Raw genomic sequence first — 26,100 nt, forward strand, 5'->3', positions numbered from 1 at the left:
CCCCAGCACTTAGTGAGGAAGGGGTGGGCGCTGTGACCCCGGCACTTAGTGAGGAAGGGGTGGGCACTGTGACTCCGGCACTTAGTGAGGAAGGGGGGTTGGGCGCTGTGACCCCCGCACTTAAGAAGGGGTGGGCGCTGTGACCCCGGCACTTAGTGAGGAAGGGGTGGGTGCTGTGACCCCAGCACTCAGGAAGGGGTGGGCACTGTGACCCCGGCACTTAGTGACCCTGTTGGAGCCTCACCTCCCAGATCCATAAAGCAGGGATCATGAAAACCAACTGCAGGCAGCAGGGCCTACGGGGCACTCAGGTAAGGGAGGCGTCCACCTGGGCAGGGAGACATCCCTCGCACTGGCTGTCCCCATGCCGCCCCATCCCCAGCAAGCTCTGGTCTGTGACGTCCGCCTGATGTGGCACCCGTCAGCAGGTGCTAGACACACTGTCTCTCCCTTGTCTCCCCAGATGTCAAGAATATGAACACGTGGCTGCTGTTCCTCCCCCTGTTCCCGGTGCAGGTGCAGACCCTGATAGTCGTGATCATCGGGATGCTCGTGCTCCTGCTGGACTTCCTTGGCTTGGTGCACCTGGGCCAGCTGCTCATCTTCCACATCTACCTGAGTATGTCCCCCACCCGAAGTCCCCGATCCCCCCAAGCCTGGTTGGTCAGAGCTGCTCATCTTACACCTCTACTTGAGTATGTCCCTAACCCTGAGCCCCCCACACCTGGGGCCAGGGTCTTTGTCCCCCATGTGCGCATGTGTTCAGGGTCAGCCTCTCCCAGAAGTGAGATCATAGACAAAAAGGGCAAATCACAGGAAGAAATTAAATCCATGAGGGCCCAGCAGGCCCAGCAAGAAGCTGAACTCATGCCGAGACCTGCAGGAGCAGTGCCAGGTGCTTGAAGTAACAAGTTTAAAATGTTCAGAGACAATGGAATGGAATCTATTAGGCAAGAACAGGACATTATGAAATAAGGACAGGTGGACTTACAAAAGCACAAGTAGAAATTCTAACAATGAAAAATATTACAGGCAGGTCACCCACTAACCAAACAACTGAAGCGAGAGCTGGTGGTCTTGCTGAGTCTCACAGTGGGCACAGCGGTAGGCGGTCAGTCATGTTGCTGAACGAGGGAGGGTAAACTCCCCAGCCCCAAGGAAACTTGTTGGAAGTAACAACAACCTCTCTGCTCCTGGCACCAGCCATTTTGGTCATGGTGGGCCAGCTGCAAAGTGTCTTCCATTCTCTGGGCAGTGGTGGCCCCGAGGCTGTGGCCTCAGGGGGTTTCTGTGGATGCGGGCAGCAGAGTGTGTCCAGGCCAGTGCCCAAGAATGCCCTGCTCCTGACAGCTTGGCCAACCCCTGGTCAGGGCAGAGGGAGTTGGTTGGGTCAGGCTCTGGGCTCACCTCCATCTCCAGAGCATCCCCTGCCTGCAGTTGTGGCAAGAACACCCAGCTCAGAATGAACACACCCCACCAAGAGCCTCCTTGTTCATAACCACAGGTTACGCTACAAACCACTGTCCCCACACAACCCTGGGGATGTTTTAAAACACACACCTCTAACGCACATCTTACAGTCACTGTTGTCTTGCCTGAGGGTTGAATTTTTTTAATGGAAGTGCAATGAAAATCACTGGATTAAATCCTACGGACACAGTGCTGAATGTGCTGTTTTCAGAGTTTTAATTTTGGATGTCAAGGCCAGTGCCTGTATAGAATAGGTGCTTAGGATATGTTTACTGAATGGAATGGAACTAAAGCCTCAGGTGTAACTTCATGGAGACGCGAGTCTGCCTTGTAGAATGTTACAGGCTGCCTGTTCCTGAAGCTGAAACCCTTAAGAGTGAGAAGTCATTTGGGCCTCCTTCAAAACTCTCCACCCCTCTTAGAATCAGGAATATTTTTAAAAGTACTTTCTAGAATTATCTAGCAGTCTCTCTTACATTTAAATATTTTTGGGTTTACCACCTATGAAGGCTTTTCTGGAGTTTCACTCCACCCAGAATTCATCATCTGTCCTTATCAGGAAATCTCTCACCCTCAGATGCTTAGAGTCAGGGTGAGTCCCCCCACAACAGGAGAATCGGCAGAGGTTGGGCCGAGGCCACATGGTCTTATCCACATGTGCCGCAGATTAAGGGATGCTCAAACTGCCCAGTAATACAAAGTCTGCACTTGTCATTTTTTTCCAACTTTGTGTACAAAATGTTTCCCTGGGTTAAAATAGTCAATGCCCACTGTGTGCTCAGCACGTAGGGGGCTGCAGGCTTCTTTGGGTGAGGCATGGTCACCTGCACGCTGCGGGGAGAGGATGAAGAATGAGACACAAACAAGTGTGGCTGGCCCTTGTGCTGCGGAGAAGCTGGCCCTTGCCTCAGGCGGCAGAGCAGGGAAGTGCAGTGGGCCTGAAGCCATGCAGGGCTGGGAGGGACGACCTGGTCTGTCCTCTGAGCCAGGCACTGCACTTGGAACGGGCTTCTTGAATGCAAAGCCCAGACCAAGTGTGGCAGAAACATGAAAGGACAGGCAGGCGGCTGCTGTGGGCGGGAGGCAGGATGCCTGGAAGCAGGACGCCCAGGCCTGTCCCCACCCCCGTGACCCAGAGCCTCCCTGGGCAGTGACTCCGGGATGGCCAGGAGCTTCTTCTCTACCTCACAGGACTGGAGAGGCTGTGGTGAGACGCATCCTGTGAGGGCTGGGCTGGCCGCAGGCAGCTCCCCAGGGCGCCCACCGCCATCTGCTCCTCACTGCAAATAGGCCTCTGTGGGCGGCCGCCCCAGTCTCCAGAAATAGTCACAAGACATCGGCTCTCACGGTGTTGGTGTTTAGGGAAAGAAGCATGGAGAGTTTGGCCCCTCCATGGAAGCTCGTGGCTGAAATAGGTGCAGAGCCCATTTTATTAACGTTTGTTAAGACGGCTCTTTTAGATAAACGGGTGTATCAGGTTTTGCTTTGCTTCCCTGGGCTGCTTTGCTGCCCGCAGGACAGGCCGGGTGGATGGGGCTCTGGCCGGCCTGCTGAGCTGTCCTGTGGGCACTGTGCAGGGCTGCAGGGATGGTGACCTGTCTCAGCCCCATAAGAGCACTCGTGTTCACCTCCTGGGCCTGGGGCTCTGAGCACCCTCAGGAGTGTGTGGTCCCAGGACCTGCTAGCCAGCACCTCAGGGTGGCCGCCCCACTGCGTGGTCCTCCGACTGTAGGGTCTCTGTGCATCCCCCAAGGTGCGCCCCACCCAGTGTCCAGATGTGGGGAACCCCACAGGCCACTTGGACCCTCAGACAGAGCGGCCCCTCCTGAGCTGGCCTCTTACCCCTGCCAGCAATCCCAGGGGATCTGGAGCAACCTCTCAGGCTGCATGGTATTGGGGGACCCAGGTCTGTGAGAGACAGCTCATCTCTGACAACACTAACAATGCAGCTCAATGAGGCCTTGGCAGGCGGGGGGCTGTGGGTCAGCACCGTTCCCCAGGTTGCAGCTGCAAACCCCTCCTGCTGACCATCAGCTAGCTGCAGACCTGGGCCCACAAGGTACCTGCACTCATCCTGACCTCACAGGGCCTGCATGTTGGGCGGAGCAGTTCTACCTGTGCAGGGGCCGGATCAGTGGCACTGGCCACTCTGCTGAGCTGTCCTGTGGGCGCCGTGCAAAGCCGCAGGGCTGGTAACTTGTCCTGTTCCTCCTTTTCCCTTTCCAGAGGCCAAGAAGATGACCACCTTTGAGTATCTCATTAATACCTGCAAAGAAGAGAGTTCAAAACATCAAGCAGTGAGGAAAGATCCATACGTGCAAATGGACAAAGGATTTCTCCAGGTACCACCTGTCTCTCTGCTCCATTTCTCCAGGCCTGGGACAATGTCTAAGGTCACTCGGTGGTTGGTACTCTCAGCCATGCTCCTTTATTTCAGGGCTGATGCAGCCCGTGGACTCTGCTGTGTGTGTGTCTCTGTGTGAGGCTCTGTGCATGGGTGTGTCTGTGTGTCTTTGTGAACATAAACACCAGTCATGCACCACTGACTTCCTAGTGCAAAGATAGGAAAGGAACTGAGTCTCCTGGACATTTCTCTACTGCATTATACATCTTCCAAAGTTGAAATGTGCTTTTTGCATCTTTTTTTTCTTTTTTTGAGACAGAGTCTCGCTCTGTTGCCCAGGGTGGAGTGAAGTGGTGAAATCTCAGCTCACTGTAGCCTCCACCTCCTGGGTTCAAACAGTTTGCCTGCCTCAGCCTCCCAAGTAGCTGGGATCACAGATGTATGCCACTACGCCCGACTAATTTTTGTATTTTTAGTAGAGACGTGGTTTTGACACGCCAGGCTGGTCTCAAACTTCTGGCCTCAGGTGATCCGCCCGCCTTGGCCTCCGAAAGTGCTGGGATTACAGGCATGAGCCACTGTACCTGGCCTGAAACTTGATTTTTAACTTAAGGAAGTTAGTTCCCTTTCCAGTTAAGTGACATGAATTATTATAACTAACTCAAGAAGACATAGAAAGTCTAAATAGACATAGAACAGCCAAGAGACTGAAGTACTAATTTAAAATCTCCCAGTGAAGAAAAATCCCAGGCCCTGTAGTCTTCATGCATGAATTCCAGCAAAGATTTAAAGAAAAAATACAATACCACCTACACACAGACTCTTTCAGAAAACAGAGAAGGAAGCAACACTTCCCAACTCATTCAGCAATGCCACTATCAACCTGACACCAAAGCCAGATATTCGTAAGCCAGTACATTCAGGAAACACAGGCAGAGATCACTGATAAGACCTTGGGAAACCAAATGGAGCAGCACGGGGCAGGACTGTGCACTGTGGCCAAGTGATATCACTCCAGGGGTAAGCAGTGGCTTAAGGCCTAGGAATCAATTACTACAGCTCAGCACGTTAGTCCAATAGAGAACGGTAACCATGCAATCATGCGAATCAATGCAGAAAAGGGTTTGTTAACAGCAAGTTCCCGTTCATGATTTTTAACAAATCTCAGTGACCTAGGAATGATAGGAAAGCACCCTGTGCACCTGACATGACATTTACTGGTGAAAGGCTGGTGACCCTCTCTTGGAGGCTGGGCACAGGTGATGACGCCCTTTCCTCCTACTTTTGACATCACAGTCACATTCCAGCCAACACAGCGCAGCAGGGAAAATGAAGTCACACAGAATACAAAATAAAACTGTGTTTATTTGCAGGCAACGAAACCTAAAAAGTATGTTTTAAGACCTAGTTAAGATAATAAAATCACTTAACAAGGATGTGGGGCACATATTAAAATACACACTCGCACATCTCTATCCACCAGCAATGAAAAATCCGGGTTATATTTTTAAAACTTCCTTTCATAATCTAATAAAAAAAGAATAAATTTAACAAACCTTGTGCAAATATGTACACTGAAAGCTACACACCATGACTGAGAGAAGTCAGAGATGCTCTATTAAGTGAAAAGGTGTACAGCATTCATAGATTGGAAAAAAATACTATTAAAAGGGCAGTTTTCCCCAAAACTTATCTACAGATTTACCACAATCCCTGCTGAACCCCAGCAGGCTTCTGTTTTAGCAGAAATGACAAGGTGGTCCTAAAATGTATATGCAAATTCAAAAGACCTAGGCTACTGTACTAGCCAAATGATTTTGAGAAAAAATAAAATTGGAGAACTTACACAACCAGACTTTAAATTTTACTATCAAGCTGTAGCACTAAAGACAGGTGGCGCTGACATAGAGACATAAAGCTACAGTAATAAAAACAGTGTGGCGCCGACAGAGACAGATATAGAGAAATGGACCAGAAGAAAGGTCCAAAGTTAAAGCTTTCATTTACGGTCAATTGACTTTAAATAACGGTACTAAAATCATTAAATAGGGAGAAATTATAGTTCAACAAGTGGTACTAGAACAATTGGATATCCACATGGAAAAGAAAAAAGAATGATTGAGTTCTTCATACCTGTACAAAGATTACCCAGGATCACTTCATTCCCCACAGAAGAATTAGCCCCAAATCCATCTGACACCTAAACTTAAAAGCTGAACATAGAACACTTCTAGAAACAAGCATAGAATGAAATCTCTGTGATCTTTAGTGAGACAAAGCTTGTCTTTGATCTGACACCAAAATCACTGCCTATTAAAGAAAAAAATCATAGTTTGGAGTTTACCAAAATTGAAAATATTTGCTCTTCAAAAGTCACCATTAAAAAAATAAAAATACAGGCACACATGAGAGATATTGCAGGTTTGGTTTTAGAAAGCCACAATAAAGTGAACATGTCAGTAAAACAAGTCACATGAATTTCTGGTTTCCCAGTGCTTATAAAAGTTATGTTTATATGACACGTGTGCAACAGCGTTATGTCTAAAAACTATGTATCTGAATTAAAAGTGCTTTATTGCTAAAAGCTGCTTACACAGACGCTTGAAGTGAGCACACACTGCGGGGAAAATGGCGCCGACATACTTGCTTGACCAGGGTCACCACAAACCCTCAATTTGTGAAAAAACAGTATCTGTGAAGTGCGGTAAAGCAAAGCACAATAAAGCCAGGTGTTCATTCCTGTGCAAGCCACAGGCAAACAAAATATTTTCAAGTCTTAGACTGATGTCCGGAATACACAAAGACACAAAGAGCTTTCAAAGTGCAATTGTAAAAAAACAACAAACAAAAACATACAGAAAACCCAGTTTTTCAAATGGGCAAGAGGGCTGGACACAATGGGAAGCACCTATAATTTCATTGCTTTGGGAGGCCAAGCAAGAGGATTGCTTGAGGCCAGGAGTTCAAGACCAGCCTGAGCATCTCTACAAAAATAAATAAAAATACATACATACATATAAAAAATGGGCAAAAGATTTGAACAAACTCCTTACCAAGGTAGATGTAGATGTATAGATACATGGATGCCACATAAGCACATGGAAAAAAATGCTCAACATCATTCTACATCAGGCAGCTGCAAATTAAAACCACAATCAGATACTACCACACACCCAGGAGAATGCCTGTCATCAAAAAGACAGTCACCACCGAGGGTTGATGAAGTTGTAGAGAAATTGCAAGTCTCCTGCGTTTTTTGCTAGTGGAAGTTAAATGAGGGTATAAAGTGCCACCACATTGGAAAGCAGTTTGGCATTTCTTTAAAAGATAAATGTCTAATATATGACCAGAATCCCACTCCCAGTTTCTCACCAGAGAGAAATGAAAACACGTGCACACGTAAGTGGTTCTGAGATCTGAACTCAGGACCCAAGAGAACTCCAGGTACCATTCCTCAAAACCCAGGAATAATAGACGTGACTTTTATGTAAGAATCAGCTGCATGTCAGCAACTTCTTTTTTCATGTGACGAATTTTCTTCTGCCCCACAGCAAGGAGACGGCGCCCTGGGCTCATCTGCACAGGGGTAAGTTGCAAGCTTCCTGCAGTAGCTTGGTCGCTCTGAAGAATAGTTGCATTCTTTTCTTAACTCAAATGACTTTGGAAAATAATTCACCTATGATGAGACATTTTGAAATCATGGGATGATGCAGTAGAAGATAAAATAGCTTTGTTTAATGTTGTTAAATTATACCAAATTATCTATCTCGATGTGCTTGTCTTACTTGCAGAAACTACATTCTTCACTCCCTTCTTCATAACTAACATCTAAACTAACACACAAGAGTAAGACCCGCTTATTTATTTCTACATCTCTCCATGAACATGTGGGTAGTTGTGAGTCTGAATGTATTTCTTATGATCTCTAATAGTGTTTCATAGAAATTGTAAGCTCTGAGAGTCCAACCCATTCCTGAGTCAAGGTGCTAAGTAAATGGGAGCACTGGGGGTGCCTTGACCCGGAGCCCCACCCAACAGGGCCAGGGCTGGCTTCATAAACAGGGTTTCAAGAAGCGTCTTTGAGCTAGTGCTGTGCAGTGCGGTTTGTTTTATTTTGGAAGCTGAGAGTCAAAGGGCACGCGCATTTTCGATCTTCACAGACTCTTTCTGATGACTTTCTCACAAGGGTGGAGCAGTTCACACTTCATTCAACGCTGTCGCTCTTCTCACTATGAGATACTAACAGTATGCTTAGTTTTATTCAAAGAAAATATATAATGTTTTAATATGCATTTCCTTACTACAATTACGACTGAACATTTTTTCATGTTTTGACCATTTTACAATTTTTGTTGTGTGAATTAATGTTCAACAGTTGGGCTATTTGGATTATCAAACGTAACAGCTCTTTGCTTATTAGGAACCCTATGGGATCTTTCACAGTGTAGAGGTTGTGAACTTTTCTGAAGCCAAATTTGTTAACATTTCCTTTTGTCTTGCTTTAAAAAGGTGCCATTACTCTAAGGTTATACAAATATCCTCCAATACTCTTTGCTTATATAGTTATAACTTTTTTATTTTTATTTTTATTTTTTGAGATGGAATTTCACTCTGTTACCCAGGCTGGAGTGCAGTGGTGTGATCTCGGCTCACTGCAACTCCACTTCCCGGGTTCATGCCATTCTTCTGCCTCAGCCTCCCTAGTAGCTGGGACTACAGGCACCGGCCACCACACACGGCTAATTTTTTTGTTTGTTTGTTTTTTTAGTAGAGATGGGTTTCACCCTGTTAGCCAGGACGATCTCTTATCTCCTGACCTCATGATCTGCCTGCCTTGGCCTCCCAAAGTGCTGGGATTACAGACGTGAGCCACCACACCAGTCCTAGTTATAATTTTTATTTTTATTTTATTTCAATAGTTTTGGGGAACAAGGTGTTTGGTTGCATGGAAAAGATTTTTAGTGTTGATTTCTGAGATTTTGGTGCACCCACCACCTGAGCAATGTATACGGTACCCAATGTGTAGTCTTTTATCCATCACCCTCCTCCCACCACTCCCCCTGAATCCCAAAAGCCCATTACATCATTCTTACGTCTTTGCATCCTCGTAGCTTAGCTCCCACTTATAAATGAGATACTACGATGTTTGGTTTTTCATTCTTGAGTTACTTCACTTAGAATAATGGTCTGCAACTCCATCCAGGTTGTGTGAGTGCTGATATTTCATTCCTTTTTATGGCTGAGTAGTATTCCATGGTATTTACATATATACAGATCACAAATATATATCACATTTTCTTTATCCACTGATTTGTTTTAGGCTGGTTTCATATTTTTGCAATTGCAAACTATGCTGCTATAAACATGTGGGTGCAAGTATCTTTTTCATAAGATAACTTCTTTTCTTCTGGGTAGATAGCCAGTAGTGGGATTGCTAGATCAGATGATAGTTCTACCTTTAAGTTCTTTACAGAATCTCCGTACTGTTTTTTATAGTAGTTGTACTAGTTTACATTCCCACTAGCAGTGTAAAAGTGTTCCTTTTCACCACATCCATGCCAACATCTGTTATTTCTTTATTTTTTAAATTATGGCCATTCTTCCAGGAGTAAGGTGGTATTGCATTGTGGATTTTATTTGCATTTCCCTGTTAATTAGTGATGTTCAGCATTTTTTCCTATGCTTGTTGGCCATTTGTATATCTTCTGTTGAGAACTGTCTCTTCATGAATGTTGCCCACTTTTTGATGGGATTGGTTTTGTTGTTTGTTTGAGACAGAGTCTCACTCTGTCACCCAGGCTGGAGTGCAGGGGCATGATCTTGGCTCACTGAAGCCTCTGCCTTCTGGGTTGAAGCGATTCTCCTGCATCAGGCTCCCAAGTACCTGGGATTACAGTCACCCACCAGCACGCCCAGCTAATTTTTGTGTCGTTAGTAGAGACAAGTTTCACCATGTTAGCCAGGCTGGTCTTGAACTCTTGACTTCAAGTGATCTGCCTGCCCCAGCCTCTGAAAGGACTGGGATTACAGACATGAGCCACCACACCCAATTGGATGATTTGTTTTTTTCTTGTGGATTTGTTTGAGTTCCGTTTAGATTCTGGATATTAGTCCTTTGTCAGATGTACAGGTTGTTAATATTTTCTTCCTTTCCGTGGGTTCTATTTAGTCTGCTTATTACTTCTTTTCCTGTGCAGAAGGTACTTATTTAAAATAAAGATAAATTAAGATAAATTGCATCTATTTATCTTTGTTCTTGTTGCATTTGCTTTTGGATTCTTCGTCATGAGCTCTTTGCCGAAGTCAATGCCTAGAAAAGTTTTTCTGATGATATCTTGTAGATTTTTGTATGCTTTCAGGTCTTAAGTCTTTTATCCATCCTCAGTTGATGTTTGTAAAAGGTGCGAGGAGAGGATCCAGCTTCATTCTTCACATGTGGCTTGTGAATCATCCCAGCACCTTGTATTGAATAGGATTCCTTTCCCCACTTGATGTTTTTTGTTTGTTTGTTGAAGATCGATTGGCAGTAAGTATTTGGCTTTATTTATGGGTTCTCTATTCTGTTCCATTGATCTACACACCTATTTCCATATTAGTACCCTGCTGTTTTGGTAACTCTAGATTTGTAGTATAGTTTGAATTCAGGTAATGTGATGCCTCCAGATTTGTTCTTTTTGATTAGTCTTCCTTGGCTATCTGGGGTCTTTTTTGGTTCCATATGAATTTTAGGATTGTTTTTTTCTAGTTCTGTGAAGAAAGATGATTCTGCTTTGAGGGGAATTGCATTGAATTTGTGTATTGCTTTGGCAGTGTGGTCATTTTCACAATAGTAATTCTACCCATTCACAGGCCTGGGATGTGTTTCCATTTATTTGCATTTTCTATGTTCACTTTCAGCAGGTTTTTGTAGTTTCCATGTAGAGATATTTCACCTTTTGGGTTAGGTATATTCCTAAGTTGTTTTTTTTTTCTTTCAGCTGTTGCAGAAGGGGTTGACTTCTTCATTTGATTCTCAGCTTGGTCATTGTTGGCACATAGCAATGTTACTGATTTGTGTCCATTGATTTTGTATCCTGAAACTTTACTGAATTCATGTATCAGATTTAGGAGCTTTCTGGATGAGTATTTAGAGTTTTCTAGGTATACAACCATATCATCAGTGAACAGGGACAATTTGACTTCCTGTTTACCAATTTGGATGCTTTTTCTTTCTCTTCTCTGATTGCTCTGGCTAGGTCTTCCAGTACTGTGTCGAAAGGAAGTGGTGAAAGTGGGCATCCTTGTCTTATTCCAGTTCTGAAGGGCAATGTTTTCAACTTTTCCCCATTCAGTATAATGTTGGCTGTGGGTTTGTCATAGAGGGCTTTTATTACCTTGAGGTATGTCCCTTCCGTGCTGATTTTGATGAGTGTTCTATTTATAAAGGGATGGCAGAGTTTGTCAGATGCTTTTTCTGCATCTATTGAGATCTCTGATTTTTTGTTTTTAATTCTGTTTATGTGAGGTATCACATTTATTGACTTGCATATATTAAACCATTCCTGCATACGTGGTATGAAATCCACCTGACCATGGTGTTATTATCTTTTTGCTATGCTGTTTGATTCGGTTTGCTAGTATTTTGTTGAGGTTTTTTGCATCTATATTCATGAGGGATATTGGTCTGTAGTTTTCTCTTTTTGCTATGTCCTTTCATGGTTTGGGTATTAAGGTGATACTGGCTTCATAGAATGATTTATGGAGGATTTCCTCTTTATCTTTTGTAATAGTTTCCATAAGATTGGTACCAGTCCTTCTTTGGATACCTGATAGAATTCAGCTGTGAATACATCCTGGATATTTTAGTTGGCAATTTTTTTATTACTGTTTCAATCTCGCTACTTGTTATTAGTCTGTTAAGAGTTTCTATTTCTTCCTGATTTAATCTAGGTGGGTTGTATTTTTCCAGGAAGTTATCCATCTCCTCTGGATTTTCTAGTTTGTGTGCATAATAACGGTGTTCATATTGGCCTTAAATGATCTTTTGTATTCCTGTGGTATCAATTGTGCTGTCTCTCATTTCATTTCTAATTGAGCTTATTTGGATCTTTTCTCTTCTTTTCTTGCTTAATGTTGCTAATGGTCAATCAATTTTGTTTGTGTTTTCAGAAAACTGGCTTTTTGATTTATCTTTTGTGGTTTTTTTGTTTTTTTGTTTGAATTTCATTTAGTTCTGCTCTGATGTTCGTTATTACTTTTCTTCTGCTGGGTTTGGGTTTGATTCGTTCTTGTTTCTCCGGTTACTTCAGGTGTGACTTTAAATTGTCTGTGCTCTTTCAGTCTTTTTGATGTGGCCATTTAATGCTGTGAACATTCCTTTTAGCATCACTTTTGCTGTGTCCTAGAGGTTTTGATAAGTTGTGCCACAGTTATTCAGTTTGAAGAACTTTTAAATTTCCCTCTGGATTTCATTGTCGACCCAAAGATCATTCAGAAGCAGTTATTTAATTTCTACATATTTGTGTAATTTCATGGGTTCCTTTTTGAGTTAATTATCAATTTATTCCCCTGTGGTCTGAAAAGATACTTGATGTAATTCTGATTTTCTTAAATTCATTGAAACTTGTTTTGTGGCCTATTATATGATGTATCTTGGAGAATTTTCCATGTACTGATGAAAAGAATGTACATTCTGCAGTTGTTGGGTAGAGTGTTCTGTAAATATCTGTCAAGTCCTTTTGTTCTAGGATATAGTTTAAGGTCATTGTTTCTTTGTTGCCTTTCTGTCTTGACCTGTCTAGTGCTATCAGTGCAGTATTGTGTCCGTCACTATAATTGTGTTTTCATCAGTCTCATTTCTTATGTCCAGTAAGAATTGTTTTATAAATTTGGCAGGTCCCCTGTCCGGGAGGGAGGTGGGGGGTCAGCCCCCGCCCGGCCAGCCGCCCTGTCCAGGAGGGAGGTGGGGGGGGCGCCTCCACCTGGCCAGCTGCCGCGTCCGGGAGGTGGGGGGCGCCTCCGCCCGGCCGCCCCTTCTGGGAAGTGAGGAGCCCCTCTGCCCGGCCACCACCCCATCTGGGAGGTGTACTCAACAGCTCACTGAGAACGGGCCATGATGACAATGGCGGTTTTGTGGAATAGAAAAGGGGGAAAGGTGGGGAAAAGATTGAGAAATCGGATGGTTGCTGTGTCTGTGTAGAAAGAAGTAGACATGGGAGACTTTTCATTTTGTTCTGTACTAAGAAAAATTCTTCTGTCTTGGGATCCTGTTGATCTGTGACCTTACCCCCAACCCTGTGCTCTCTGAAACATGTGCTGTGTCCACTCAGGGTTGAATGGATTAAGGGCGGTGCAAGATATGCTTTGTTAAACAGATGCTTGAAGGCAGCATGCTCCTTAAGAGTCATCACCACTCCCTAATCTCAAGTACCCAGGGACACAAACACTGCGGAAGGCCGCTGGGTCCTCTGCCTAGGAAAGCCAGAGACCTTTGTTCACTTGTTTTTCTGCTGACCTTCCCTCCACTATTGTCCTATGACCCTGCCAAATCCCCCTCTGTGAGAAACACCCAAGAATGATCAATAAAAAAAAAATAATAAAGAATAAAAAAAATAAATTTGGCAGGTCCCTCATTACTTGCATATATAGTTAGGATAGTGATATTTTTCCTTTTGGAGTGATTCTTTTATCATCGTATAATGTTGCTCTTTGTCTTTCTTAACTGTTGTGGCTTTAAAGTCTGTTGAGTCTGGTATCAGAATAGTTCCTCCTGCCTGCTGTTGGTTTCCATTTGTATGGAATATCTTTTCCGCCACTTTACCTTAAGTTTATTTCAGTCCTTATACATTAGGTGTGTCTCTTGAAGACAGCAGATACTTGGTTGGTGGATTTTTCTCCATTCTTCCACTCTGTATTTTTTAGAAGGTGCTTATAGGCCATTTACATTCAGTGTTAGCATTTGGATGTGAGGTACTGTTTTATTGATCATGCTAGTTGTTGCCTGAATACCTTGGTTTTTTAATTTGTGTTACTGTTTTCTCAGTCCTGTAAGATTTGTGCTTTAAGGAGGTTCTGTTTTGGTGTATTTTGAGGTTTTAAGATTTGGAACTCCTTTTAGTATTTCTTGTAGGACTGACTTGTTAGTGGCTAGTTCTCTCAGCATTTGTTGTTATGAAACAGACATTTTCTCTACTTCATTTAGGAAACATAGTTTTGCTGAATACAAAATTATTGGCTGTTAATTATTTTGTTTGGAGAGGCTAGAGATAGGACCCCAATCCCTTCTAGTGTGTAGAGTTTCTGCTGAGAAATCTGCTGCTAATATGAGAGGTTTTCCTTTAGAGGTTACCTGATGTTTTGCCTCCCAGCTCTTAAGATTCTTTGATTTGTGTTGACTTTAGATAACCTGATGACCATGTGCCTCGGTGATGATCTTTTTGCAATGAATTTCCCAGGCATTCTTTGAGCTTCTTGTCTTTGGATCTCTAGAACTCTAGCAAGGCCAGGGAAGGTTTCCTTGATCATTTCCTCAAATAAGTTTTCCAAACTTGTGGATTTGTCTGCTTTGTCAGGAACACTATTTTTAGGTTTGGCTGTTTAACATAATCCCTAAGTTCCTGGAGGCTTTGTTCTTTTTTAAAATTATTTTTTTCCTCTGTGTCTGGCTGGGTCATTTAAAAAGCCTTGTTTTTGAGTTCTGAAGTTCTTTGTTCTACTTGTTAGATCCTGCTGTTGAAAGTTTCTGGTGCATTTTCCATTTCTCTTAGTGTGTCTTTTGTTCCAGAAGTTGTGACTGTGTTTTCTTTAGGATCTCTATTTCCCTGGAGCATTTTTCATCTATATCCTGTATTGACTTTTAAATTTCTTTAAGTTGGTTATCACCTGTCTTTGGTATCTCCTTGAGTAGTTTAATAATCAACCTTCTGAATTCTTTCCAGCAATTCTGATTTTCTTCTTGGTTTGGATCTCTCACTGGGGAGCTAGTGTGGTCTTTTGAGGGTGGAATAGAGCCCTGTTTCATGATATTACCAGGATTACTTGTCTGATTCCTTCTCATGTGTGTAGATTATTTCAGTGGGAAAATCTGGAACTCAAGGCTGCTGGTCAGATTCTTTAGTCCCATGGGGTGGTCCCTGATTTGTGCACTCCCCCTTTCCCTAGAGATGGAGCTTCCTGCAAACCAGACAGCAGTGATTGCTATTGTTCTTCTGGGTCTCTCCACCCAGCAGGGCTACCAGGCTGGTGCTGGGGAATGTCTGCACAGAGTCCTGTGATGTGATCCGTCCTCGGGTCTCCCAGCTGTGGATGCTAGCACCTGCTCCGGTGGAGGTGACAGGGGACCGAAGTGGACTCTGTGGGGGTCCTCGGCGGTCGATAGGTTTACTGTGCTGACTTTCTCAGAGGCTGGTTATTCTAGCAGTGAAGTTGTCACATGGGCAGACTCGGGACCTCTGGTTATTCAGGATGTTGCAGGAGGTGGAATAAGCTCTTGTTTTCTCCTTCCTAGGAGCAGGGTTGTTCTGTCATGAGTTGCTGTCATGTCCTGAGCTGACTGGCCTCCAGCCAGGAGGTGGCACTTTTGAGACAGCAGCAGAGTTGTCACCTGTTCTGTGGAATTTGCAGTGGCCTATGGCATCTTCCAAAGGCTCTGTGACTTTTTTTGTTTTTTCTGGTATGCTGCTGTGGTGGTTCCTGGAGTGAAAGGCCACAGTATGAGTCTCCACATGCTGTTCTGTCTCTCCATGTGGGAGCTGCACATCAGAACTGTCTCCCATCTGCCATCACTCTTCAGAACCCGTCTTAGGCATTGGTGTAGGGCAGGTCTCACACAGTGGGTGGAGGCACTGCTTTGCATTGTCCCAGTGGCAAAGAGTCATGGTCCTTTACATGAGGAGCTTCTTACGTTTGCCACTGCACATAACGCAGGAGTACTTAGACAACCTCCCAGGAGCTGCTGGTCTACAAGTTTCTGAGACATGTGTGCCCCACAGCAGTGGTGCTGACACGATGCTGTGCAGCCTCCAGTGCCACCCTGAGTCCCCCTACAAAGCTGAGATGAGTTTCTCTCCTCCTTCCTGTCCCACCAGAGTCAAGGCCAAGAGCTCCCTGCTGATTCACAAGCACTTATGTCACTTCTGCACTTCAGTAAACCAGGATGGGGATTCGACGGCACAGGTAAGTTGCAGTCACCAGCGATGCACCCCAAGGTCAGGGCCGTGTGCAGAATATGTGGTCTCGGGTCCCCCAAGCTGAGGTTAAGGCAGTATTCAGAATGGAAGCACTCTGTGTCCAAGGGTGCTGCTCACATGGGAATGATGGTGGGTGGAGCACGGAAGAGAGATGGAGTGAGAGTCAGGAATGCTTCCCAGCTGTGGGTGACAGAGACAGATGGGTACCAAAGTGGGAGCCCCCAGCACTGGAGCACCACCATCAGGCTGTGGTGATGGGCAGATGCCCAAGGCAGGCTCTGAAGTGCCCAGAACATGCAGCGAGGGACAGTGTTGTGATAAAGGATGGAGGGAAATTGGTAGCCATGGCAGAATCCATGTGCTGTTTTTTTTTTTAAATAAAATGCTTAGGAAAGACTGTGTGTAGGAGACAGATGGTAATAGACGATGTATGTGTGGTCACACATACAAGTGTATGGTGTGTGGTTGCACATATGTGGGGGGGTGTGGTTATATGTGTGGTTTTGTGTGTGGTGTGTGGTCACGTGTATATGTGTGTGAATGGTGTGTGTTTGTTACATGGACTCCGTGTCCATCCTTCACAGGAAAAGACCAGCGCGGCTGCCGACTTTAGGGCCACATATTTCTGTTCCTGCTCTGGGGTCAGCTTCCAGTGGTTTCTGCTGGGTCATTATTTATTTTTTAGAGATGAGATCTCACTCCATCACCCAGCATGGATTGCAGTGGTGGGATAATGGCTCACTGCAGCCTCCAACTCCTGGGCTCAAGCAATCTTCCCACCTTAGCCTCCTGAGTAGCTGAAAGTACAAGCGTATGCCACCACGCCCAGCCAATTTATTTTTTATTTTTTATTTCTTAAGAGATGGGATCTCACTCTATTGTCCAGGCTTGTTTGGAACTTCTCATCTCAAGTGATTCCTTGACCTCAGCCTCTAATAGCACAGGGATTAGAGGCGTGAGCCACCACGCCAGGCCGCAGGCTGGTCCTTTTGAGCAGGTTTTGTCATTGGGCCAGCTTCTGGAGGTTACAGGTGTGTTCTCCTTCCCTGTGGGGGCAGGGCCACCTCACCACACTTCCCCAGGATTTCAGGGAACAGGCTCCTGTGACTTGGAAATAAAAAGGGATCAGCCTAGGCTGGAGGAACAGTGACGCTGGTATCCAAGCCTTGCCCCTTGCCTGCACTTCCAGCAAAGATTTGGAGACACACTCAGTGGAAATCGATTGAGCCCCCAGCCCACCCTGGCCCAGACTCAGCCACCAAAGTTCCCTCACTGCATGTGGCACACGGGCTCATGGGAGTTTCTCTGCCTGTGATTGTCCACGTTGACACCTTCTGCGCAGGTGCATTTGTGAGTCCCCTCAGTGTCTCTGCAGCTTCTATGTGTGGATGAATAGTGAAGCCACATGAGGCCTGTTCTGAAGCAGAGAAGATCCGCTCAGCATCACGTTGAATCCCAAGCCCGTGTCCCGTGGGCTCCAGGACAATCCTATGAAAGTGACACCGTCGGTTCATTGTTCACATCGGGGAGGAGAATTCCATCTGAAAATGCGCGTGACTTCACTGACACCCGCGTCCGTGGCACAGCCCTGTGCTGAGCTCCACAGACCTACAGTCCATCGCCTCCCCGTGGAGTGGGCCCACAGCTGCAGACAGTGTTGTCCAAAGAAGATGCTCTGAGTAGATGAATGGAACAAACTGGAAACTCCAGAAACAAGCCCTTCTTTACATTTCTAATGTTTGGCTTAAATGGAAGGTGCCAAGATGAGGCAATGGGGAGACATGCAAGGGTTTGTAATGAGTGTGGTGCAGCAGCTGGATAACCACATGCCAAACACACACACGCAGCTCAGTCCCACCTAGAAAGCAGTGCAGAATCCATCATAGACCTCATAGTAAGAGGGGGAAACTTTAACATTCCTACAAAAATCCTAGAATATCTCCGGGGTCTTGTGTTAGGCAAACTCTTCTTTGATAGATACCAAAAACACTATTTCACAAAACGGATACATTTGACTTTAAGCATTTAAAATTATTTCTTCCATTGTCACTAGTAAAAGAATGAAAATATCAGCCACAGGCTGAAATAAAATATTTACAAGTCATATGCTTTCATCCAGAATATTTAAAGAACCATGAAAACTCAAAAATACACAACAGCTCAGTTTTTAAATGGGTGAAAGATTGAACACGTTCTTCACCAAGGCAACAATATCCATGAGAAATAAGGCCCACAAAATGGTGCTCAACATCATTTGCCACCAGGGAACCACCAGCTAAAATCACAATAAGATACTGCTGCACCCCATTAGAGTAGCTGCAAGAAAGCAGATTAAGGATACCATCCAGGCACAAAGCTTCACACCTGAAATCCCAGAGCTTTGGGTGGCCCACAAGGCAGGAGGATCCCTTGAGGCCAGGAGTTTGAGACCACTATGGGCAACATAGCAAGACCCTGCCTCTAAAAAATATAAATAAAAAAAGGTGATCAATATCAAGTGTTGGTGAAGACATCGGAGAACTGGGAGTCTCATCCATTGCTCATGGGGATGAAAGATGATGCCACATTGGTGAGCAGTTTGGCAAAGCTTCAGATGCTGAGCATATACTTATCATATGAGCCAGCACTCCCACTCCCAGGTTCTTCACCAAGAGCACTGAGAACAACATGTGTGTGCACACATAGCAGGTGTTTTTCTTTGCTAGAGCTTCCACAAGCAGGAACCACGGATGGGGTGTTGCAACAAGAAATGTATTTTCTCACATATCTGCAGGCTGGAAGTCCCAGAGCACGGTGTCTGCAGGGTTGGTTTCTCCCAAGGTCCTCTCTCCTTGCCTCGTAGACGGCCACCTGTTCTCTGTGTCCTCTCACAGTCTTCCCTCTGTCTGCGTCTTTGTTATAATCTCCCCTTCATAAAAGGACACCAGTCACTCTGGATTAGGGCTCACTCTAATAGCCTCATCTAACATCCATTACCTCTTTCAAGACCCTGTCTCCACATATAGTCACATTCTGAGGTACTGGGTGTCAGGATGTCAACCTATGAATTTGGAGGAGGATATAGTTCAGCCCATAATACAAGGATTGGGAGGAAGGGTGCTGTGCCACCACTGAGATCCTATTCCATGATCCAGGCATTCTTGAAGTACCATTACTCAGAACTGACTAGTAATGAACTTGAATTTTGTTTAAGAATAAGTTTAATGTCAACCAGGTCTTTGTTCATCCTATGAATTTTGCTTCCCTTCCCCCCACAGGAAGCAGATGATGCCCCGAGTACATCTACACTTGGGTAAGTTCGTAAGTTTAATGGGAACGTTTTATCTGTCTGTACACTCGCCTGAACTCAAATTACCTAGGAAAATATGTTCTCTATTTAACATGTTCAAATATTCTGATGACATAAGGGAAAGTAGAAATGCTTCACTGAACATTTATAGCCATTCATGTGGCTTATTGCACTGATCTTACTTGAAAAAATTATAGAATTCTTTATAACTAACATTTGAACTTACGCACAAAAATAAGGCCAAGCGTAGTTATTTTCTTTCTTTAAACACATGTAATGTTGTGAGCCTGAATGTTTTTTAATGTTTCTAATAGTGTTTCATTGAGAGTCAGATCTTGTCATTTCAACTCTAAATACATCCACTGATGACAGCTCTGCCCCAACACTGCACAATTCCAGCCCAACTGCACACCACTTTTTCACCCTTCAAACTACAAAGCTGAAAGAAGACCCTTATAAAGAGGACCATGATCCAGTTTTAAGCGCACATTCTAAAGGGTACCCTGTTCCCATGATGAAATAAAATTGTGCAGCCATGACAAATGCATATTCTTCCCAGAGAATCTCAAGTACAGGATACAATTCTCACAGAACGTAGAGTAATAGGAAATCTACTCACACATGATGCTGAGTAAATTATTTACTCCTTGTTTGCTATTTCATTTTCTTTTCCATAAAATGAACACATATTAACTTTATATTTTAAAAAGCAGCTTTATACAACATTTCCCAGAGTTTCAGGGTTTAGATATTGCACTCCGACACTCTACTAAAGTTTCATCTAGAACCATTTAATACAACCTAAAAGAAAATGAAATGGAAAGGTAGGAGTCATTGGCTCAAACCACCCCAGGTGCACAGACACAGGCACGTGCGTGCACACACACTCTCGCACACAGTCACACTCTGTCACACTGACACAGCCTCCTTCCTGCCTTCACCTCACATCCCAGTCCCCAGCCTTCCCGCCATATTCCTCCTGTCACTGCAGGGAGTCCCAGCTGACCCCACAGGGGAAGCGCCCACCCCAGCCTGCACAGAACAGCCCCATCCTCCTCTCTGGGCACCCAGCAGCTGCAGCTGTCCTGGCCCAGGACCTCTGGGGTCTCTGCCACCATTGCAGTAGGTCATGCTGCTCAGGGGGGCCAGATGTCCAAACCAGGAAGGGCCCAGTGGACACATGCCCAGAGACACTGCCGACATTATTCAGGGAGTGTGTGTGAGGGAGGCTGTTCATGCTGGGAAGAAGGGGCACCCACACCTTATGGCTTGGAGCTGCTCGGGGTTCCTCTAGAGGCACCTGGGACCCCAGACTGCTGAGGTCACCACATGTCTCCCGGTCTCCCCCTCACAGATGAGTGCACCCAGCTGGCCTTATCCTCCCAACCCAGCTGCACTGGATCATGGAGCAACATTTACTTTTTTATTTTTTATTTTTTTGAGACAGGGTCTTACTCTGTCACCCAGGCTGCAGTGCAGTGGCACAATCTCAGCTCACTACATCCTTTGCCACTTGGGTTCTCGCAATCCACCCACCTCAGCCTCCCAAGTAGCAGGGACCACAGCCTCATGCCACCACGCTGAGCCAACTTTTGTAGAGATGGGGTGTCACCATGTTGCCCACACTGGTCTCGAACTCCTGAGCTCAAGCGATTTACCTGCCTCAGCCTCCTAAAGTGCTGGGACTACAGACATGAGCCACTCTGTCTGGCCATGGAGCAACATTTAGATGGGAGAGAATTTATTACCTAACTTACACTCAGAACTTATAACCGTATTACATTCTAATTGTATCAGTTTGAATACGATAGTACATAAGTTAAAAATATTCTGCACCTCCCTCCCTGAATACCACGTCAAAATGCCATTTTAATAATAGAGGGTAAATACATGTTTTTTCTCTATGCAGATTCACTCACGTTGAGAGGTTAACGTATACCATATGAATTATTCTGCAACTTCCTTTTTTGATTTCTTCAACAGTGTGGCATGGATTACGCTCTTGACGTTTCATATAGATGTGTTTTATTCTTGTCAGGAACTTCACCCTCTCATGATGTGCATATACCGTGGCTTAGTCAACCATTGTTCACTACAGGATATTAAGTTTATGACCAAGTTTAGGTTTTGCAAACAGAATTGCAAGAAGCACCTTTGTGCCAAGGTTGTCAGATACTGACAATATTGTTTTGTTTCTGTAGAACACTTAAAAGTCAAAGGGCATTTGCATTTTAAATCCTCATAGTTTCTTTTTACTTACTTTACCAAAAGGTTTGAACAATGCAAATTTCCTTCAATTTCCTCACTCTTTTCAGCACCAGATATTAGCAAGGTATTTTTAGTTTTATCCAAATAACACTTTTAATTGTTTCAATGTGCATTTTCCTTATTACTAATGAGACTGAACATATTGTCATTCTCTTTTTTACCGTTTCACAGTTCCTCTTGTATGAATTAGCTTTTCAAATGTTTGCACACTTTTAAATGGAGTTGTTTGTATTGTCAATGTTAAGTGGTCTTTGCACATTAGGGATAGTAATTCTCTGATCTATGTGTTTCCAACGTATTTCTTTCAGTCTGTCTTTTAAAATTTTGTGTTTATCATGTCTTTTGCAATGTGAAGTTCATAAATTTTTGTGAAGTCAGTTGTCAAATGTTCCCGTCTTGCTTTAAAAAGTCTTTCTTACTCCAGGGTTAGACAAAAATCATCCAGAACTCTTTGCTGATATTTTTATAATTTTTCTGTTTTGATTTTCCTTATATTTTGATTTTCAAGCCATCTTGGACTTATTTTTGCATACAGGGAGAGAGCTAAGGTTACTTTATCTCGAAGACTTAACTAATGGTTACCACCTCGTTTATGAAACAATACACCTTTCCATCTAATTCAAAGGCCCCCTTTTCTAGTGCTTGCCATAAGCACTAGACTCAGATCTGTTTCTACATGTTTATTTCTGCCTTGTTGATCTGTGTCCTAAACCGTGCTGTTTTAATTACTGGACCTTCCTGAGCTACATTTTAATGTCTGACAGTCACTTTCTCAGGTTTTTTTATTTCTAAAAGTTTTGATAATTTTTAAACTTTAATTTTTTCATATAAGTTTATTTGAAATTTATATGGAAAATACATTTTGTTTCAGTTCCAGGAAACCTGGAATTTGGAGCAAAGTTACATTAAATATACACCTCATTTTGAGAGTGGCCGATAGTGTTTCCCTGGCATCCCAACTCCGCTGGGAGCCACAGTAAGGACCCAGAAGTCAGTCTCCCCGAGGTGGGCAGAGGATGGAAGACTTACTCTAGGTAAGATCTCGGCTCACTGCAAGCTCCGCCTCCCGGGTTCATGTCATTCTCCTGCCTCAGCCTCCCGAGTAGCTGGGACTACACGCTACTGGGTAGCTAGCTGGGTAGCAGGCACCCGCCACCACGCCCAGCTAATTTTTTTGTATTTTTAGTAGAGACGGGGTTTCACCGTGTTAGCCAGGATGGTCTCGATCTCGTGACCTCGTGATCCGCCCGCCTCGGCCTCCCAAAGTGCTGGGATTGCAGGCATAGGAGCCACCGCGCCCAGCCTAATAATAGTTTCTTATGATCCTTTTTACTTGTGAGGTTTCTGTTGTAATGCCTCCACTTTCATTTTGGATGTTATTTATTTGAGTCTTCTCTATTTTTTTCTTAGTTAGTTTAGCCAAGTGTTTGTTAATTTTACTTTTTCCAGAAAAACAACTCGGGTGCGAGAGGCCTACGTTGCATCACCACTGGAGGCCAGTAGTTCCCAATCAGCCTGGAAAGAATAGTAAGACGTTGTCTCTCCTAAAAAGAGGAAAAGAAAGAGAAAGGAAAAGGAAAAAAACAAAACAAAACAAAAAACCAACAACTCACTTTTGTTTATTATTTTTCTGTAGTATTTCTGTTCTTCAGTTGATTTACTTCTGCATTGATTTTTGTTTCCTTTTTTCAGTGAACTTTGGATTTATTTTGTTGTTTTTTTCCTGGTTTCTTGAGGTGTAATGTTTATTTGAAGTCTTTCTTCTTTTTTAATGTATGCATTTATGGTTATAAACTTGACTCTTAGAGCTGTTTTTGCTGTTTCCAAAGATTTTGTTATGTTTGTTTTCACTTTTGTTGGCCTGAATATATTTTCAAATTTCCCTTTTGATTTGTTCTTTGATCAATCAGTTGTTCAAAGGCAAGTTGTTTAATTTCCATGTATTTTTTAATTTTCCAGTTTTTGTTATGTAGTTAATTTTTAGTTTCATACCATTGTGGTCAGAAAAGATACTCGATGGGATTGGAATCATTGTTAATTTGTCTAAGATGTACTCTTCATTATTTTAATTGATGTATAATTGTTGCACACATTTTGGGGATACACATGATATTTTGATAAACATATACAATTTATAATGATCGAATCAGTGTAAGTAGTATATCTGTCACCTCAAAACTTTATCTTTTCTTTATGTTAGGAATATCCCAATTCCTCTCTTCTAGTTATTTTAAAATATACAAGAAGTTATTTTGAGTTATAGTCTCCCTAATATACTATCAAATACTAGAACTTATTCCTTCTATTTAACTATATTTTATATGCATTAACCAATATCTTTTCTTCCTTCTCCCCTATCTCCTTCCCAGCCTCTTGTAACCACTAATTTTAATATATGATATGACACATGAATTCAGTTTTTTCTACTTGTTTATTTTTATATGGTTACAAATATGTCACATCCATTGCTTAAAAAGAAAATCTTCAATCGTTTGTTGAAATATTATGCATTTTTAAATACATTGCTTTTTCAAGATTGTCAAAAATCTGTTCTCAATATATGTGTTCATTTATATTTGGACTCTATTTTCTTTTGATCCATTTAATTGATCACATACCAAAGCTCTGTTGTGGCCATTACAACTCTGTGATTGTTCTTTAAATCAGGTGGAGCTAGCCCTCCAATTCTGCACTTCGTTATACAGGCATTTTGGTTATGCTAGTTCATGTTAATTTTAGAATCAGCTGCCATTTTCTACCAACGATGCATGCTGAAATTTTGAGTCGGATTGCATTGAATTCATAGATCAAATTAGGGGAAATGAACATCTCAACAATATTCTTACACATGAGCAAACAATATCTTTCCAGTTATTAGGCCTGCACTATGTTCTCCGTGAAATATGCTCTAATTTTCAGTCATATTCACATTTATGGATTTTATACACTTGACATTATTGTAAATGGTATTCCTTTTACATTTAAATTCTGCCGTGCAATTGCATAAATACAATTTATTTTTGCATATTGATCTTATATCCTGCTAGAAACAAATGCTTTTTGGATTCAGGTTTGATCGGCCAGTGGCAATATCTTTGGAAACTTGCGTATTTACCAGGTATGAAGAATCTTTCTCATTTCAATTGGAGCTTTATCACCAGCCCAAGGGAGAGGAAAGTCCTAACGCATATCAAGTTCTGAGGTTGGGAAGAGTTTGTCCTTTGTAGACAAATGCATGTGAAATGTTCTGTATGTTCACCCATAAGTTTTCCTTAAGATTACTCATGCAGTTATAAGGCTGCCCATTTGCACTTGTGTTTAGCTGCAATACTATAGTTGTAAAATTTAGAAGCCAATGTTCTCCCTTAGTTTAAAATTTAATGTTCAAGAATCTATTCCAACATTATGTAGTGCCAAAAACTTTGGGATGATATGCAATGATATGTCCAGCAAGTATGAGTTTGTACCTGATCCTTATTAGTCTTATTTCTGATGTGATCTATTATAAAATGAGACCTTTAAGAGCTTTAAAATAATTAATAATGGCATGCTGAGGAGGTTAGTTTGTGGGATATTCAGTAGCCATAGGAAACAGTAGTTCCTACTCTGTATCTCAAGTGGGAGTCCACTCTTCAGTATGTCAGCTTCAAGACCCTGATCTGCAGTGGAATTTGCAGCCCCCTGCTGTGTCAACTTCATTACTTCAAGGGAGGGTGAATGCCTTCAGTTCTTTAGGTCACAATTGACACATGTAGCACATTTTGGTACCTCTTCAGTTACTGACCTTTATGCCCACTCATGTCAGGCTTGCTCACCTGAGTGATTCACAAGATCACATTCCCAATGCATCAGATCACAGTGTCACACAAAAAAAAAAAAAAGCATTTATTTTTCGTTCTGTATCTCTCCTGAATTTCAACCTTGATAGGCTAACATGGCTCACAAACAGCTTTAAATTTGGTTTCTCAAATGTCTGTCTAATGGTTTACAAAAGTCCAGTTACTCAAATGAATTTATCTTACAGTCCGGTTTTCTGTTGTTCCATGCTGTGCCTCAGTGACATAAACCAAGAGTCAGTATATAAAAAAGATTTATTCCCACTGGTTTATAACCAACCAATAACTAGTATGCCTGTTATATATAGTTCTGTGCATTGGGTTGCCAGTCTCCTTCCTTCTTTTGCCTGATTTTTGTTGGAAGTGGAGATGATGTAATGTTATGGGTCACTTCTATTAGTGTCCCTGGACTACAGTTCTACCATCTATTTTTTAAGCTGTTTTACCTCATTATTATAAGATCTGCATATTTGTGAGCATCATTTATGTTATTAATAGTTAACATCTGGGGGGGTGGGGGAGGGATAGCATTAGGAAATATACCTAATGTTAAATGATGAGTTAATGGGTGCAGCACACCAACATGGCACAGGTATACATATGTAACAAACCTGCACGTTGTGCACATGTACCCTAAAACTTAAAGTATAATAATAAAAAAAAAAGTTAACATCTATGGTAGTCACTTCTTTGGTTATGTCAGAGACTAAAATCTGAAAATCAGAA

The 26,100-nt window shown here is 43.1% G+C and overlaps 1 protein-coding gene across 15 annotated transcripts in view; it reads left to right on the forward strand.

The window, feature by feature from the left end:
- The window catches only part of LOC742917 (palmitoyltransferase ZDHHC11), a 51,242-nt gene that overhangs the window by 22,842 nt on the left and 2,300 nt on the right, over positions 1–26,100 (forward strand). For 5 of the 15 annotated variants that reach the window (XM_054686224.2, XM_063814518.1, XM_054686226.2 and 2 more), the window contains exons 6-11: positions 464–619; positions 3,697–3,812; positions 7,366–7,400; positions 15,880–15,967; positions 19,239–19,273; positions 24,609–24,740. In XM_054686224.2, coding sequence (XP_054542199.1) covers positions 464–619; positions 3,697–3,812; positions 7,366–7,400; positions 15,880–15,967; positions 19,239–19,273; positions 24,609–24,740 — 562 coding nt within the window. Of the gene's footprint in view, positions 1–463; positions 620–3,696; positions 3,813–7,365; positions 7,401–15,879; positions 15,968–19,238; positions 19,274–21,179; positions 21,739–22,409; positions 22,573–24,608; positions 24,741–26,100 lie in introns of those variants that run through there. The other 10 variants (XM_063814506.1, XM_024355090.3, XM_054686264.2 and 7 more) reach the window with 5 other exon arrangements.

Source organism: Pan troglodytes, chromosome 1 (genome assembly GCF_028858775.2).
Source record: "Pan troglodytes isolate AG18354 chromosome 1, NHGRI_mPanTro3-v2.0_pri, whole genome shotgun sequence".
Classification (NCBI taxonomy): domain Eukaryota; kingdom Metazoa; phylum Chordata; class Mammalia; order Primates; family Hominidae; genus Pan; species Pan troglodytes.